Source organism: Nannobrachium achirus, assembly GCF_963921795.1.
Source record: "Nannobrachium achirus genome assembly, chromosome: 24".
Lineage (NCBI taxonomy): Eukaryota > Metazoa > Chordata > Actinopteri > Myctophiformes > Myctophidae > Nannobrachium > Nannobrachium achirus.
Genome location: NC_137831.1, coordinates 7,685,379 through 7,702,349, shown reverse-complemented (window position 1 = coordinate 7,702,349; position 16,971 = coordinate 7,685,379). Strand labels below are relative to the sequence as shown.

The 16,971-nt window shown below is 43.7% G+C and overlaps 2 protein-coding genes across 4 annotated transcripts in view; one reads left to right on the top strand and one right to left on the bottom strand.

The window, feature by feature from the left end:
* The window catches only part of gpr180 (G protein-coupled receptor 180), an 11,027-nt gene extending 6,273 nt beyond the window's left edge, over positions 1-4,754 (bottom strand). The window contains exons 1-3 of one of the 2 annotated variants that reach the window (XM_080720187.1): positions 4,545-4,754; positions 3,179-3,331; positions 704-798 (exon numbers count right to left, since the gene is read on the bottom strand). In XM_080720187.1, the coding sequence (XP_080576313.1) occupies positions 704-798; positions 3,179-3,331; positions 4,545-4,698 (402 nt within the window). In that variant the 5' untranslated portion in view covers positions 4,699-4,754. Of the gene's footprint in view, positions 1-703; positions 799-3,178; positions 3,332-4,351; positions 4,369-4,544 lie in introns of those variants that run through there. The other variant, XM_080720188.1, reaches the window with a different exon arrangement.
* A 2,003-nt stretch (positions 4,755-6,757) lies between these two features.
* tgds (TDP-glucose 4,6-dehydratase) overlaps positions 6,758-16,971 on the top strand; it is a 273,449-nt gene continuing 263,235 nt past the window's right edge. The window contains exons 1-13 of one of the 2 annotated variants that reach the window (XR_013961734.1): positions 6,758-6,872; positions 7,485-7,567; positions 8,616-8,682; positions 9,253-9,321; positions 9,830-9,920; positions 10,913-11,061; positions 11,767-11,865; positions 12,053-12,112; positions 12,394-12,437; positions 12,522-12,687; positions 13,240-13,295; positions 14,431-14,528; positions 15,507-15,953. Coding sequence is in view for 1 of the 2 variants with exons in the window: in XM_080720733.1 (XP_080576859.1) it covers positions 7,503-7,567; positions 8,616-8,682; positions 9,253-9,321; positions 9,830-9,920; positions 10,913-11,061; positions 11,767-11,865; positions 12,053-12,112; positions 12,394-12,437; positions 12,522-12,687; positions 13,240-13,295; positions 14,431-14,528; positions 15,507-15,604 (1,062 nt within the window). In the remaining variant the exon portion in view is untranslated. Of the gene's footprint in view, positions 6,873-7,484; positions 7,568-8,615; positions 8,683-9,252; positions 9,322-9,829; positions 9,921-10,912; positions 11,062-11,766; positions 11,866-12,052; positions 12,113-12,393; positions 12,438-12,521; positions 12,688-13,239; positions 13,296-14,430; positions 14,529-15,506; positions 16,737-16,971 lie in introns of those variants that run through there. The other variant, XM_080720733.1, reaches the window with a different exon arrangement.

Sequence of the window (16,971 nt, the reverse complement as noted above, 5' to 3'; positions counted from 1 at the left end):
AGACCCCCCAAAAAATCTTCTTTAAATAGCATGTGAAATCTTCTTTAAATAGCATGTGAGGGGTCTTTTTTAATTCAGCGCACAAAAATACCCCTAGCTGCAAATTTTCACGCTTTCTGCCGGAAGTGAACACCTTTTTCACATATTTCTCCCACTAAATAACAAAGACAAGAGGAGGTGGAAAGAATACACAAATGATAGTATAAGTCATAGAAATAGTAATATTAATTGAAACAGTAGTAGTGGTAGTAAAATAAGTAGAAGCAATAAGCATTAACAGTAGTCGTAGTAATAGATTTAGCAGAAGTTGTATTAATAGTAGTTGTATTCTTCTGCCTGCACGCGCCATGTCCTAGTCTTATGTGTGTGAATAGGGGAAGAGGGTCAATGTGTGTCTCCAAGAATTATTGGCAGAATTGCTAGAAAGTTTAGAATATTTGAAGATCGTGCACCATTATATTGCGCTATGAGGGGGAAAAAAGAATGTAACAATGTGCACGTTCCATAATATAACTCCAATGTTGAAAGCTGTGTTGTTTTACCCGGTGAAGGAATGGCCAGGCCCCGAAATGACTGTACTGTACTGTACTGTACTGTACTGTACTGTACTGTACTGTACTGTACTGTACTAGCAGCAACAGCAGCAGTAACAGTAGTAGAAGTTAGTAATAGTGCTTGTATCAGCAGTAGTACAGTAGCCTACCTGGCATGTGTATCTGTCAACATAGAGAGCTTGCCAGGCTGTGGGCGAATACTGGCGAGGAATGGTCTGGTTGTGTTCCTCCTCGCTGAGTGATACTGAGTAGAGGACAGAGGAGACATGTTAGGAATCATGTGAGTGTGTGTGTGTGTAAATGGTAAATGGTGCATTTATATAGTGCCTTTATCCAAGGCGCTTTACAGAGATTGTGCATTACATTCACCCATTCATACACAGATGGCGGAGGAAACCATGCAAGGCACCAAGCTGCTCACCGGGAGCAACTAGGGGTTCAGAGTCTTGCTCGAGGACTCTTCCACACTAACTCTGGGGGAGCCCGGGATCAAACTGTGGGAACCCTCTGTTTTCTAAGACAGCAACTCTACCCCTGAGCCACTGTGTGTGTGTCTTCCCTTTCAGGGATCATCAATATGTCCGTACACAGACAAAGACCTCTACTTGTGCATGGGAAATCTTTGACTTTCTGAAAGTCAAGTCTCCAGGATTTCTTCACAATATTTATGACACTGATTTACTATGGCAGGGGTCTTCAACGTTTTTCAGGCCAAGGACCCCTTAGTTGAGAGAGATGAAGCAGGGACCCCCACTACCTTTTCATAGATTCCATATAGTTTCAGTATTTTGGATTCATGTCAATTTGTGTTATCAAATATTTAACCACTTGAACTGTCAATACTTAAGTCTTGACTTTGTCCATACTTCGACGGAAACCGAAGATTTCGGTCAAAAGGTCCTTTTCTTTTTTTTTGAACAAAAGGTGTTTATTTGCCATTCTGTCTCCATAAACATTCACAAAGTTATCAGCAAGTTATCAGCAAATAATCCACAAATAATAATAATAACATAAAAGCAAAATAAAAATAAAGATGTCCCTGGGGACTTCTGAAAAGCATTAGACCGAATATGAGTTCGGAAATTTGCACTTCGGAAAACACAACTTTTTTTTTATTTTTGGCTAAAGTTCTCAGAATATGGACGCTAGGGTTCAAGTGGTTATCTCACACAAAGATTTGGAGGACCCCCTGTAGTAACTCTGAGGACCCCCTAGGGGTCCCAGACCCCCTGTTGAGGACCCCTGTACTATGGTACTATGGCACATTAGTAGTCCACTACTAGTGGTTCTCAAACATTTTATTTGCAAGGACCCCCTTAAACTGTACAAACGTTGCCAAACTGGAGCCATTTCTACACTTTCAGAGTTAGAGATCTGTAAGGGTCATTCAGGGCTAGCTCTTTATGTGTTTCTAGTAATATTATTGTCCAGTCATTGTGTATGTCCATGGTAAAAATGTAATCTTTTACAAGACATGTCCACCACAAGCCGGCAATGACCCCTGTTCTTTTTCCATTCCCCTGTACAATATCTGTCCTGTGTGTCTTACTGGTCAGTGTAGACAACACATTGGTGACTTCGGTTCCAACAGCTAAGAACCTTGATGTGGTCCTGGACAGCCAGCTCTCATTCAAGGCACACATTGCATCAGTTACCCGGTCCTGTAGGTTCACACTCTATATCATCCATAGGATGAGACCCTTTCTTACACAGGAGTCAGTCATATAAAAAAAATCACACCCGTGTGAACTGAGCGGTGGTTCTCCCCCCCCCCCCCCCCCCCCCCCCCCGTGTGTGTGTGTGTGTGTGTGTGTGTGTGTGTGTGTGTGTGTGTGTGTGGCCTGGACAACAGCGCCCCTCCCTTAACATGTGTGGACAGAAAAGGTACTACACAGGCTTGAGGCTACATACAGACCCACATACAAACCCACATACAAACAAACTAACAAACAAACATACCTACACACACGGCCACGCTATGGAGACGGTGTGACCACCGCTCAAAAATTACTACTGTAACTCTCTCCTCACTGGCCTCCCGGCATGTGCACTTAAGCCTCTCTAACTGATCCAAAATGCCGCGGCGCGATTGGTCTTCAGCTAGCCAAAAGTCTCCCCCTTCTTCGCTCTCTCCACTGGCTGGATCCCTACAACCCCACCCGTTCACCAACACAGGGATGCTGCGAGAACCCTTGCTAAAAAACCCAGGACAAAAATCCACTCGTCCTAGACAATTTGCCCTCTTGGCCCCCAAACTGAGGAATAAACTCCCTGTCACACTTAGAACAACAGACTCACTCCCTAGCTTCCGCCGTGGCCTGAAGACTCACCTCTTCAGACTCCACCTAAACCCATCGCACTTATCGTAGCACTCGCCTACCATCAATGACCTTACATTAAATGTAGATAGCATTTGTTTAGGTTCTATATAAAGTGTTTTACTGAATGGGTGCTTGGTCTACCTACCTTATATTTCTTAGATTACTATTTCTATGCATTTGATGTATTGATGTTGATGTATTAAAGTATTACCTTGCTTATTGTAAATCGCTCTGGATTAAGAGCGTCTGCAAAATGCTTATATTGTAAATTGTAATGCACAGTATCTGTCCCGTGTGTCTTACCGGTCAGCTGAGCCTTGGCCAGTCTCTCCGAGCAGCTCAGGTTGTCCAGCTCAGGTCGTTCGTCCATATCCTGGTAGAGCAGCAGCCGCGACTCCCTCTGCACGGCCAGGTGAGAGTTGTCCAGCCTGCACACCAACAGGCCCCCGTCCCCTGCTAGAGACACAGAGATAAACAGATGAGAGCTGTCCCCTGTCCCCAGCTAGAGAGCTGTCCCGTCCCCAGAGATAGAGACTGCTAGAGACTAGGGATGGGACAACTCTTCACGATTATTGTGACCCAAAGAAATCACGATTTACGATATTATCTCGATAATCAAAATCCATTATCCTGGGGCGGAACATTTGCCAAAAAAGAAGCAGGTCTACAAGCTCACAACGTGTCGCAACATGACCAAGGACATCGCGATTTACGATATTATCTCGATAATCAAAATCCATTATACTGGGGCGGAACATTTGCCAAAAAATAGCAGATCTACAAGCTCACAACACGTAGCAACAAAGAGATTTGGTAGAGAGTGAAAAAAAGACTGTATCAAGTACGTATATTATAAGTACCTTTTACCAATTATAGAGGGTTTAAGTGGTACCGGATATGTAGCTCAGCAAATAAAAGGTGAATTGATCCCAGTGCATGACGGAGGACGATATCACGATAAATTAAATCTCCACGATACGATTATCGTGAGTGATCTTTATCACAATAAACGATAGTATCGTGTATCGTCCCATCCCTACTAGAGACACACAGTTAAACAGGTGACGGTTGTCTAAATTGAATGGTAATGACATTTGATTTAATGCAGTGATGAACAGTGTTATATATTAGCCTTACTTTGATACATGAATGCAGTGATGAACTGTGTTATATTAGCCTTATGAATGCAGTGATGAACTGTGTTATATTAGCCTTACATGAATGCAGTGATGAACTGTGTTATATTAGCCTTACATGAATGCAGTGAGGAACTGTGTTATATTAGCCTTACATGAATGCAGTGAGGAACTGTGTTATATTAGCCTTACATGAATGCAGTGAGGAACTGTGTTATATTAGCCTTACATGAATGCAGTGAGGAACTGTGTTATATTAGCCTTACATGAATGCAGTGATGAACTGTGTTATATTAGCCTTACATGAATGCAGTGAGGAACTGTGTTATATTAGCCTTACCTTGGTACATGAATGCAGTGATGAACTGTGTTATATTATTATGGATATTATCCTTACTGTACATGAATGCAGTGTATTATCATTACCTTGGTACATGAATGCAGTGATGAACAGTGTTATAGCCTTACCTTGGTACAAGAATGCAGTGATATGATCTTTACCTTGGTACATGAATGCAGTGTATTATCCTTACCTTGGTACATGAATGCAGTGATGAACTGTCCATGCTGCTGTCTTGCCACTTGGCTGTTGAAAAGTCCCCTCACAGTCTTGGCAGCAGCCTGCTCCTGGTAGCAGCACAACAACAGCAGCAGCAGCAGCAGAACCGCTACTGAGGTCAACGACATGGTTCAATCACTTGATGCATAAATCATCAATGATATAAAACATGATGATCAATGAATAAATACTGCGCGTTGCTGCGTGCATCAGTTAAAATGATGATGATTCTGCTCCCTCTCTGCCTAGATCTGAAACAGTGTTGTTGCCAGATGTTGCGAGAGAAACAAGCAACCAGGTCTATGAAAACAAGAAGCCACCCCAAAAAGGTGACCGCCACATGAGCACTTTTGGGGCCACATTTTCCCATTTTTTCCCCCCAAAGATTATTTTGTTGTTGTTGAAAATAGCAGATCTCCAAGCTCACAACGCGTCACATCGTTACGCAGCGGCGTTGAGAGCTTGTGAGCTTGTAGATCTGCTATTTTCAACAACTACAAAATAATCTTGGGGGGGAAAAAAGGGGAAAATGTGGCACCAAATTCATATTAATCTGGAGGTTTCCTTGACATGAAAATGTTTGAGAACCACTGATTTAAACAACATTAGTTAACAATTAGGACCAAATAAGTAGGCCTACACTTTATAAACCAGTAAGACGCCTATAAGGGCGAAAAGTGACCTCGCCCTAAAGGGTGAGGTCACGCTATGTCTTCTTGGCCATCTGGCCAGTGATGTATATCGGAGTGATGCCAGGGGCAACCAAATCCCTTTTATTCCCATATATGGAGATCCCTGATGTCCACATCACTGTGACATCGATCACTGTGACTCTGTGCCACATCACTGTGACTGAGTCAGATATCAGGGCGTGAGACTCGATTGACAAACGTTACCCATACGTACGTACGCACTTTACAAATAAATACAAAATAAGAAACTAAAAACTTTATAGAAACAATTAAGCCCAAACAAGCAACTGCACTTTAGAAACAAGCCCAAATAAACAACACAAACAGAAGCCCCAATGAGCAACAATATTTTAGAAACAAATTATCCCACAAAACCTGCAACAACCCCCCAACTAACAATTATTTACTACTATTACAAATAATGAATTATTTATCTATCTATAAATGCGAGAAGTCTCTGCGTGCGTGCGTGTCTGTCTGCGTGTCTGTCTGTAATCCGCATATCTCGAGAACCGTTCGTCCCACCGGCTTCTGATTCGGCACGCGCGTTCCCCGCCGCGGCACGGAGTGCAGTGCCGGGTCTCGACTCGACCCGACACGTGGTTTTCCCGAACCGGCGCGAAACGTTCGGAATCTCCTTATGCGGGGTTGATTGTTGACATCAGGCTGTTCCGGAGGAAATCGGCGCAAGCGCTGACTCATTGTGACATCACTTCATAAAAGGCTCTGACATCACGTACGCTACATGAGTCAACAAAAAATGCCATGGTTACGTATTCTGATGTTCCTATAGGGGCATAAAAGGACACAGGCAAACATGTGGTCAAAACGGCTCTTATGACAACAGGTATAATGGGGTTTGCAATAAAGGGTGGGGCATTCATTCCCTATTTCAAATTCGGCACGCGCGTTCCCCGCCGCAGCAGGTAGTGCAGTGCCCGGCCTCGTTATTACAAATAGGCCACACGCACATAAAAAAAATCACACCCGTGTGAACTGAGCGGTGGTTCCCCCCCCCCCCCCCCCCCCGTGTGTGTGTGTGTGTGTGTGTGTGTGTGTGTGTGGCCTGGACAACAGCGCCCCTCCCTTAACATGTGTGGTCAGAAAAGGTACTACACAGGCTTGAGGCTACATACAGACCCACCCACATACAAACAAACTAACAAACAAACATACCTACAGCTACACACACGGCCACGCTATGGAGACGGTGTGACCACCGCTCAACAAGCCCACATCACATCAGTCGCTTATAACAAGCAGACCTGGCAACGCCTGCCCGGACGCCAGCGGCAGCAAGCAGCAGCAGCCGCGGAGCTTTGATGGACGTCAGCCCGGAGCCAATGGGAGGGCCGGGCGCGCCCGACGTCACGCGCGGCGACCAATCACGCGGCGGGCGTCAGCTCGAGCAAGGAACCCGCCCCCTTCCCCCCTCCCCCTGGTGTTTCATACGTGTCAACAGTGCCGTACGTCGGCGCTCGACTGTCGTTAAAGGGGAAACGTAGAGAGATAGCTGCAGGTTATGAGCTGGCAATGTTTACAAGAAGAGGAATGGGTCGTTTTGAATGAATACAATGACATGACACATCAATTATAGTTTATTATGAGAGGTTTGTGTGTTTACGAGATCAATTCATTGTTTTTAATGAATGCAATGCCATGACATGACATGACATGACATGACATGACATGACAGATCAAATGTAATTGATTGATTGATTGAAGACTTTATTAGAAGTTTGCATAGGAAATGTACATATCTACTGCATAGTACTGTGTTCTATTCGTCTGTCATTCAATGTTATATGAGATACTTAAATGGTTTCCTGTGGAAATAAGCTTAGTCTTTTCATGGATCTCCTTTTAGACCTTGTATCAGTGAACTGTACCGTCATGAAACTGTACCCTTTCCTATGCAAACTTCTAATAACGTCTTCAATCAATCAATCAATCAATCAATCAAACAAACAAAAAACAGTACGTTTATACAAACAGTAAGTATATACAAAGAAGGAAGGGTAAGAGTTTAAATAAGAGAGGTTTATTTGTTTATTAGATCAATTCATTGTTTTAATGAATGCAATGCCATGACAGATCAAATGTAGAGTTTATAAGAGAGGTTTATTTGTTTATTAGATCAATTAATTGTTTTAATGAATACAATGAATGACATGACAGATCAAATGTAAAGAGTTTACAAGAGAGGTTTGTGTGTTGTTTAGGTGACAGACAGACCAGATATGATGGGATCCAACAACAACAACAACATCAGGACTGTTCTGGTGACTGGAGGTGCTGGCTTCATGTGAGTTAAATTCACTTCATAAATGCAATCGCTGACTAAAATATTATTAATAATGAAAAACAACTCCTTAACTGCCAGAGTTACAAGTGGGTTAGGGACTGGCCCTATATTGTAAATGCTCAATACGGTAAATAAGAGTGTTTTCATTAACATTCAGATGTACTGCAAGTTCTTGACTACTGTAATGTCTATTACTACTATATATACGGGTGTTTTACAGTTTTAATGCAGTGGTTTTCAACCAGTGGTCCGGGGACCACCAGTGGTCCTTGAGGAGGTTCCAGGTGGTCCCCAGCTAAGTGATGGAGAGTTGGAAACCAAAATGGACTCTTATAGATCTATAACACTTGAGCGTAAAATGAAACCAAATGGACCCTTACGGGTCCATTTGGTTTCATTGTATGCTCTCAAGAGTTAAATTAATGTTAAACATCTGCATTGCTTAATTTACAAGAAGTCTACACAATTAGAGAATGTAGAAGAATTGTTATTTTGATCAACATTGTGGGCAAAATCTTATCCAACGATAATAACACAATATTCTATTTCTAAGTCTTGGGTCTGAGAGGCTAAACGTCATCAAAATGGTTTCTGTGGCTCAAATGCTGAATAAATAATGGACCTTATGGAAAAAGGTTGAAAACCACAGTTTTAATGTATTGATAGCTTAGTACTATACTGTAATATAAGGGTGCATTATACTATTACCTGTACATGTTTTGCTAGTTCAGTATTTTACTGTAATTAAGGGTGTCTTAGTTTTGATGTTTAGCTAATTCAGTGCGATTGAAGTAAGGGTGTGCTATTGTAGTTTTAATGCATTGCTAATTCAGTAGGCCTACTACAATACATAAGGGTGTGCAAGTGATGTACTGTTTTGTGTTGCTACTGTGTAAACAAGGCTGTACAATCGTTTTAATGAGTTGTGTGTGATTGTGGCGATTGTTTTGTTACAGTAAATAAGGGTGTGCATTAACTGTTTTATTGTATTGCTGTAACTTAGGGCGTAGCTTATAAAGGTGTAACGTCCTGTCCTGTCAATCAACAGCGGCTCCCACCTGGTCTGCTCTCTGCTCAACAAACACCCGGACTGGAGGGTCATCAACCTGGACAATGTAAGTCCTTCCATCTCACTCTACTGCAGGGTTCCCCAATAGGCGGCCTGCGGGCCATTTGCAGCCCGCGGGGGGCTACTGTCAGTCCCCCACCAACCCCAGTAATAATGGTGGTATAAGAGCAGCAACAACACTATTATTTTTTCGCAAAGTAAAGCCCTGCTTCATCATTCAAGGCTGTCTCATAAAAGTAGTGAAAACAGCAGATCTGCAAGCACACAACGATCTACAGCAAGATCTACAGCAGATCTACAAGCACACAAGGCCTCGCGGTGCGAGGCCTTGTGTGCTTGTAGATCGTCTGTTTTCACTAGTTTAAATCATTTTTAAAATGATAAATGCAAATCGAACGGTTTTGGACATACAAGATTTTCACCCGACAACGACGATATCTGAACTGTCGCTGGAGTAGCGGGAACGCCACCGTCGTCCCCTGCAATGTTGTGGCCCCCTTGGTACCCTAGACATGATTCGGCCCTTGGGGAAAACTAATTGGGGAACCCTGCTCTACTGTTACCGTACTGTACTGGAGAATAAAACATGTTAAATAGTCTTCTGTTTGTCCTCCAGTTGGATTACTGCTGCAGCCCCAGGAGTCTGGAGAGTGTTGAAGACCATGACAACTACAGCCTGATCAGGGTGTGTGTGTGTGTGTGTGTGTGTGTGTGTGTGTGTGTGTGTGTGTGTGTGTGTGTGTGTGTGTGTGTGTGTGTGTGTGTGCGCGTTTGTGTGTACGTCCATTACATAACACATTGTATTAGCTCAGCTGCAACAAAGCTATGGCAAATCTGCATATGCATGGCAACGTTACTTAGCAGTAGTCCTATTTTGAAATGTACTTTAACAAGAAAGTCTGCAATGCACTATAGGTTAAAAAGCGTATGTTTGTCACATACAACAATATACTGTACCAATAATAATGCAATGTACACTCAGAATATCATACTTGTCCCACGTTTCCTTCCAGACACACTGTGTGTGGGGAGAGGGGTGTATGTGCGGGTATTTTGATTTATATAATTGTTGATAGCGTGTTATTATATGATTTAATGTCCATTATGTTTGGTTGACCTGGGAGGGTTCTGATTGTGTGTGTGTGTGTGTGTGTGTGTGTGTGTGTGCGCGCGCGCGTGTGCGTGTCTAACAGGGTGATGTGTGTAACCCACGGCTGGTTTCCCATATCTTCAACACAGAGAACATTGACGTGGTCTTTCACCTGGCTGCCAAAACGCACGTTGGTGAGAGCAAAAATCCACTTGATTGATTATTGAACACATTTAATACAAATAACTGATTAAGTCGCGCACGGCAAGTACTGGGACCTGATGGTTGGTGTGGCTCTCATCAATCCATCTCCCAGGGGTCTAGTAGTGCATTTTAACGGGGGACAGTGTGGCTGATACCTACAATAAGCCACTCCTGACCTACTTGATAAATAATTGTTCCCTGTTGTACATAGTCTCGCGTGGCCAGACTGTTGACTCCCACAATTTGCAATTATTCCCATCATAGAGTCTGGAGCAACGGAAGTCTGATCATGAGTAGGATGTGATGCACCCGCTCTCTTGGTGCAGTAGCGATAACAAGTCCCACTGGAAGCGTTACTGTATGTCTCCTTTCAATATTTTTGGTGTTGTTGGTGTTATTTCCATGATGTTTTCAAATCTTTTCTTAAACTATACACAAATAACAAGAATATGCCGCTCGAATGACTCTCTGTGTCTGTGCTAGTGTGTCTCTGTTATGTTTCTAATGGGACTAACAGTTCAGTGCACCAGTGACTACTTCCGTTACTCGTCCTTTGGGAGCTGTCGTTCCAGACTCTATATAGCATTCAGAGATTGTGGAATAGTTGTCTGGCTATGCAAGACTACGTTGTACCCCGGGACTCCCTTTTTGCTGGTCTTTCAGTCCGAGTGTATCAAAATAAGGCAAGACCCACCCGCGGAAAGTCGGGGGGATGAAGATTTACTATGCTGGCCCCCTGGTTTACAACTTCTAACGGCGCTGAGTCGGCACTTGGCTCATGCAACCTTCGCAACACTCGATACGGCGACCTGCTCGCTATTGCTTGCTCGGCGGTGTCTCAAGGTCGCCTGAGATGGCGCGCCTCCGGCGTCTCCACTTTAACCGAGGTGCTTTTTTGATACACTCGGACTGAAAGACCTGTAAAAAAAAAAAGGCCTCCTGTTGTACCACACACCGCCTACCCTCTTCCTGTCTCCCACAGAGGACTCCTTCCTGTCTCCCTCCACCTTCCAGCGTGTCAACGTGGAGGGGACCAGGGTGGTGCTGAAGGCTGCTCAGCAGGCCCGCCACGCACCTCACAGATTCATCTACGTCAGCACCGACGAGGTCTATGGAGACAGCCTGGACCAGGTCACTACGCACACACGCGCATGCATCTCTCTGTTATGTCCATCATGTCCTAGGCCAGTGTTTCAAACTTTCACCTTTTAAGTTCTGCCCTTAACTCTGACAGTGTACAAAAGGAACCGAATGTCAGAGTTACAGACTTGTATGGGTCAATTTAGACCCCCCCTATAGGAACCCCCAGAGTCCCTGGAATCCACTTTGAGAACCACTGTCCGAGGATAATCTCGCGTCGCCAGGCTTTCCACCGCGGCGGAAAGCCTGGTATTCATTCTGAAACTGAGCCGTGTGATCTGGTTTAGAAAAAAGGGGGTGAAATGTAAAATGCAGACATACCAAACGATTATTATACCAGAATAAACTTAAAGATTATACTGAGCACATTTTAAACTAGAACTGCACTCTGTCGAGGTGCCAACTTGTGCCTTGTGCACTCGTGGCCATGCATTGGCCGTGCCTTCCATGAGCACAGCTGGTCTGAGGGGTACCAGTAGCGCTCCTTTTTGATTTACTGTCAGATAAATGTTGTTGTCACATCAATAAGCAGTGTGTGTGTGTGTGTGTGTGTGTGTGTGTGTGTGTGTGTGTGTGTGTGTGTGTGTGTGTGTGTGTGTGTGTGTGTGTGTGTGTGCGTGCGTGCGTGCGTGCGTGCGTGCGTGCGTGCGTGCGTGCGTGCGTGCGTGCGTGCGTGCGTGCGTGCGTGCGTGTCAGGTGTTTGACGAGAGCAGTAGTGTGAGACCCTCCAACCCTTACTCTGCGACCAAGGCTGCTGCTGAGTACCTGGTGACCTCCTACTGGGACAAGTACAAGGTACCGCTGTGTTATTTTTGCTTGAATCCATGGGTTAAGTTTTACCGCGCTGTGCGCCCTGAAACAGCAGATCTACAAGCTCACAACGTGTGGGCTTGTAGATGGATTATTTTCTTTTGTGCAAAACCGTACAATATAACAAAACTGACTCCGATGTTAATCTGTTCTTGTCATTTTATCATTACAGTTTCCCATCATCATAACCAGGAGTAATAATGTCTACGGGCCCAGACAGTACACAGAGAAGGTACAGTTCATGTTTTATAAACAGAGTTAAAGCAGCACATACAGAGTATGTTAATACAATATAACTTATACAATCTCTTGGTAGAGTATGTTAATACAATAGGGCATAGCAGTCGGCCATTCATCTTTCCCATAGAGATTTACAAAAAATATGAAAAATTATATGAATTTTTTAAGCCTAGCATCAAGCCATCCAGGATCCTGGTGAATCATGACTAATGTCAAAAGGAATCGGATGTGATGGCAGTAAACCTCTCGTCTCCGTCTTTCTCTTTTGTGCAGGTCATTCCAAGATTTCTGTCCCTCTTACAAGCAGACAAGAAATGGTAAGTTTTCCCTTTCCTGTGTGGTGTGCTTGTGTTGCATTTCACACAATGTCCATAAACATTAATTCCATCTCGGTCACACAGCACCATCCAAGGAACCGTACCCAAGTCCCGCCACTTCCTGTTCGTGGATGACGTCATCGAGGCCTTCCTGACGGTCCTGGAGAAAGGCACCGTGGGAGAGGTCTACAACGTCGGAAACGGAGTCGAGATTCCCATCATACAGCTGGCCAGGGAGCTGGTCAGGATGGTAGGTTTAGAGGGAGGGGAGTGTGTGTGTGTGGGAGGGTGTAAAGTAACTAAGTACATTTACTCAAGTACTGTGCTTAAAGGGATTTTTTCTATTGATTACTCATCCCATGGAGACGTGAATTCCTATTTTGTTTGTTTTATATAATATAATCTGATGATCAGCAGTGGTTCCCTACGGAGACTGATAAATATTTGACGTTTTTTCAGAAAACTGATTTAGAAGGCGCCTTTTTTTGTTCCAGGGACCCCCAGAAGCCTTTTTTTTTTTTTACAATCGGCCTCAGTTCTAAATGGGTTAAGTAAGAAATGCGAATCCACCACCGCGCGTGCGTGCGTGTGTGTGTGTGTCTCTACACTATCTTGTGCATGGAGAAAGATGAGCTAAGCAGTGTGTGAGTAAGTACACAGAAAGGGACAGGGTAACCTTTCTGATCAGCTGTAGCTCAGGAGGTAGAGCCATGGACCATTGTAAAGCGCTTTGAATACTTCGAAAAGTGCTATACAAATGCAATTCAATTCATTATCTGGATGTGCGTTACTATACTTACAGGTGAAGAACGTACCTGAATCACAGCTGGACGACTGGCTGGAGTTTGTTCCCGACAGGTGAGGCCACCCACTTCCAGGCAAGTGGCATTACAGATTGAAGGTGATACACCATGAAATTTCACTTTTCCTAAAACCTTTTTTTGGGGTCCCACTAGCACCTTCTATCCTCACAAAGTCCCATTTCAGACCGTTGTGTCTTTCTCTGGTTTTGGGAAGGTGGAGGTTAAAAGCATCCCACGGGTTCTCAAAACAGGCTGTCCAGATTTGCTGCCGTCGATGACGTCATCGACGGCCGTTTTTGAAGGATTTCCTTTTTTTTTTCAAAAATATTTTTTTTTTCAAAAAGATTTTGGGGGGGTGGCACAGTTCAGGCCAAAGGTGGTACTGCAGCTGAAAATGCTCTGAGAGCCATTCAAAAATGAGAGGCTCTCTATTCAGGAGTGGCAATTTAGCCTCAAACCTTTTGAAAAACGTTTTTGGGACATAAACAATATGACATAAATACTTTTTAAATGCATGGTGTATCACCTTTAATTCAGCACGCCTTTTCTGTTCTATGGTTAGTTCATTCAGATAGCCATGATCTGGTCTGATTGAACTGTTGACAGAAACACATCACATCAGTCTGTTAGGCTTCCCCCATCATAACCAATAAGAACATTAATGGGATAGTTACCCCCCAAAAATAACTTCTTCTCCTATCGATTACTCAGTCATCCCATAGAGACTTGAATTCATGGATATTTTGTTTTTGTCGCATTTCCATGACCAGCAGTGGTTCCCTATGGAGACACAAAGAGCGTCCTCATGATGACAAAAACTTGATATAAATCACACACACACACTCACACACACACACACACACACACACACACACACACACACACACACACACACACCTACACTTCATGACGAAAAGTGCGTGACCATGGTTAAAGCTGTTAACCCATTCAGACCGGGAACTTAGCTTTACCTTTCAATCCGGGTTGTTGTTGCCATGTACAATACAGTATATAGCAACATCTATACTCTATACTCTTTGAATAAATATTTGAACATTTTCAGAAAACCTACAGTAGGTCAGGATTTAGAAGACGTTTTTAGAACCGGCCTCCGGTCTAATTGCTCATCACCAACCTTAACCCCCACCCCGGTGATATCAACTCGCTGACCTTTGCACTGTGACCTCCAGGCCTCGGGTGGACCTCCGCTACCCCATCAGCTCAGAGAAGCTGCAGCGGCTGGGATGGAGAGCCCAGGTGTCCTGGGCTGAAGGCATCAGACGCACAGGTACAGTACATGTACACCATGTGTCCCCTCTAGAACCCTGTGTCCTCACACAGGTACATGTACACCATGTGTCCCCTCTAGAACCCTGCGTCCTCACACAGGTACATGTACACCATGTGTCCCCTCTAGAACCCTGCGTCCTCACACAGGTACAGTAGCCATGTGTCCCCTCTAGAACAGGGGTTTTCAAAGTGGGTGACGGACGGGGCACAGTGGGTGACGGACGGGGCACCCTGGGGTGCCGCGACGGCAGTCCAGGGGTGCCGCGAGATAATTTGATAATATTTGGAATTTATTTGGACACTTGAAAAAATATTTAGTATCATTTTAAACTTGAAGTACAGAGTTATTTTCAGTCAGTTCTAACCAACATGGCTATTATCTCAACGTTTTCCTCGCAACATAATCACTAAAATATCGTCACTGACGGGCAGAAACCTCGTATCTCCAAGTTTCAAATGTGTACGTCTTTTGGTAAAGCAAAGCCCTGCTTCATCATACAAGACTGTGGCACAAAACTAGTGAAAACAGCCGATCTACATTTTTCACTATCAAATGTCTTTGCCAAAAAATAGCCGATCTACTGCTTGTAGATCTATTTTTTGGCAAATGTTCCACCCCAAGATAATGGATTTTGAGTATCACGATAATATCGTAAATCATAATTTCTTTTGTCACAATAATCGTGATAATCGTTCTAGAGAGGACAGACATAGTACCGTACACCATGTCTGTCCTCCATTACAACCCTGGACACTGCGTCCTCACACAGGTACATGTACACAGTGTATGTCCCCTCCCCGCACGCCTGGCACCTCCAAAATGTTAAGTTTGGTATAATCGTTTAGCATTTATTCCAACTTGTAGCGCGACTATCTAACTATTAACTGTATTAACCTAAACATACTCATGTTTTATTCATAAAAATAAGTCCTGAACTGTAACTTGTGTGTGTGTGTGCGCGTGCGTCTCCTTCAGTCAAATGGTACGAAGACAACCCAGACTTTTGGCTGGAAGCAGGAGAAAACCGAGGACCAACCGGGAGCAAGCTGGAGGATGCATCGGGGCTGTTGTAGACCTTCTGGACAGCAGAGCTCCAGAGAACCAGCGTGGATCCGGGGATGCCACCCCGGACCCCCATGATGCAACTGTGATGCCACACACACCAGCCAATCATCATCATTCACTCTATGACCAGGGGTCTTCAACTGGGGGGTCCTCTGAGTTACTACGGGGGTGTAGATCGGCTATTTTTAGCAAAGAGGTTTGGTGTGTGGAGACAAAAGAACAGACTAAGTACAGTAAAAGTATGAAAACACATTAACATCCAACACTGATGATAGTGCTGCCAATCAAGTCTATGAAGCTATCTATGAGATCTACAGTATGAAAAGGTTTAATCAACACATTTTTATACAACATGTAGTGGGGGGTCCCTGCTTCATCTCTCAGCTATGGGGTTCTCGGGCTGAAAAAACAAACGTTGAAGACCCCTGCTCTATACAATCACTCTATATTAGAGCATTATGTATTTTCTTTCCCTCTCGCTTAAGTCATCTCAGGATTTCCAGAAACAAAAGAGTGACCAACAAGTTGAAAGCAACATGGGTTTCACTCGATGTTTATCTTACAAGTAACGAGTGTGAAGGCAAGACCTTCGGGATAATGAAGAATCAAGATGAATAATTCTAAATGCTTTGTTACGTGAACTGCAAGAGCTTGGGTCTCCTCTTGGGCTCAGCTAGGAGAAGAGTCTGAAGACTAAAGACCTTTTTACTTAACGTTGGGCAGAGCAGAGTAACGTTTAATCGGAGCCACACGGACATCTTTGGTATCATTGTTGTTTGTCCGGTATTAAAGGAGTAGTTCACCCCCCAAAAAAAGACTTATTTTCTAGCAATTACAATTCATGGAGACACGTTTGTTCCTGGGCGAATAATTTGATGACCAGGTCATCATCGGTCAATATGAGTAGGAGAACATTTCAAATAGGGGTGTTTTTTAGGTGACCCATTCCTTGTGTGACCAGAGAATATCAAAGTGGTTGTACTGGGAAACTCCCAGCATTGCCTCTATGAATGTATGTGAAACACGGCATTACTGTAATGTGTACTGATCGATTGAGCAGAGCTCCATTCATCACTGACTGTTATTTCATACATTATGTTGATTTTACAAGACCAAAAAGAGATTAATTTTCATACAATGAATGCCTATACAATGTATTTAAACTGAAATTGAAATAAAACAGTGTTAACTTTATAATGGACTCAAGAACATCTGTATCAATTTAACTACAACAGTGGTTCTCAAAGTGGATTCCAGGGACTCTGTGCTGTGGGTTCCTTTTAATTTAGAGGGGTCTAAATTGACCCATACAAGTCTGTAACTCTGACAGTGTACAAATGGACCCGTTAACTTGACATTTGAAAGTTTAAGAAAC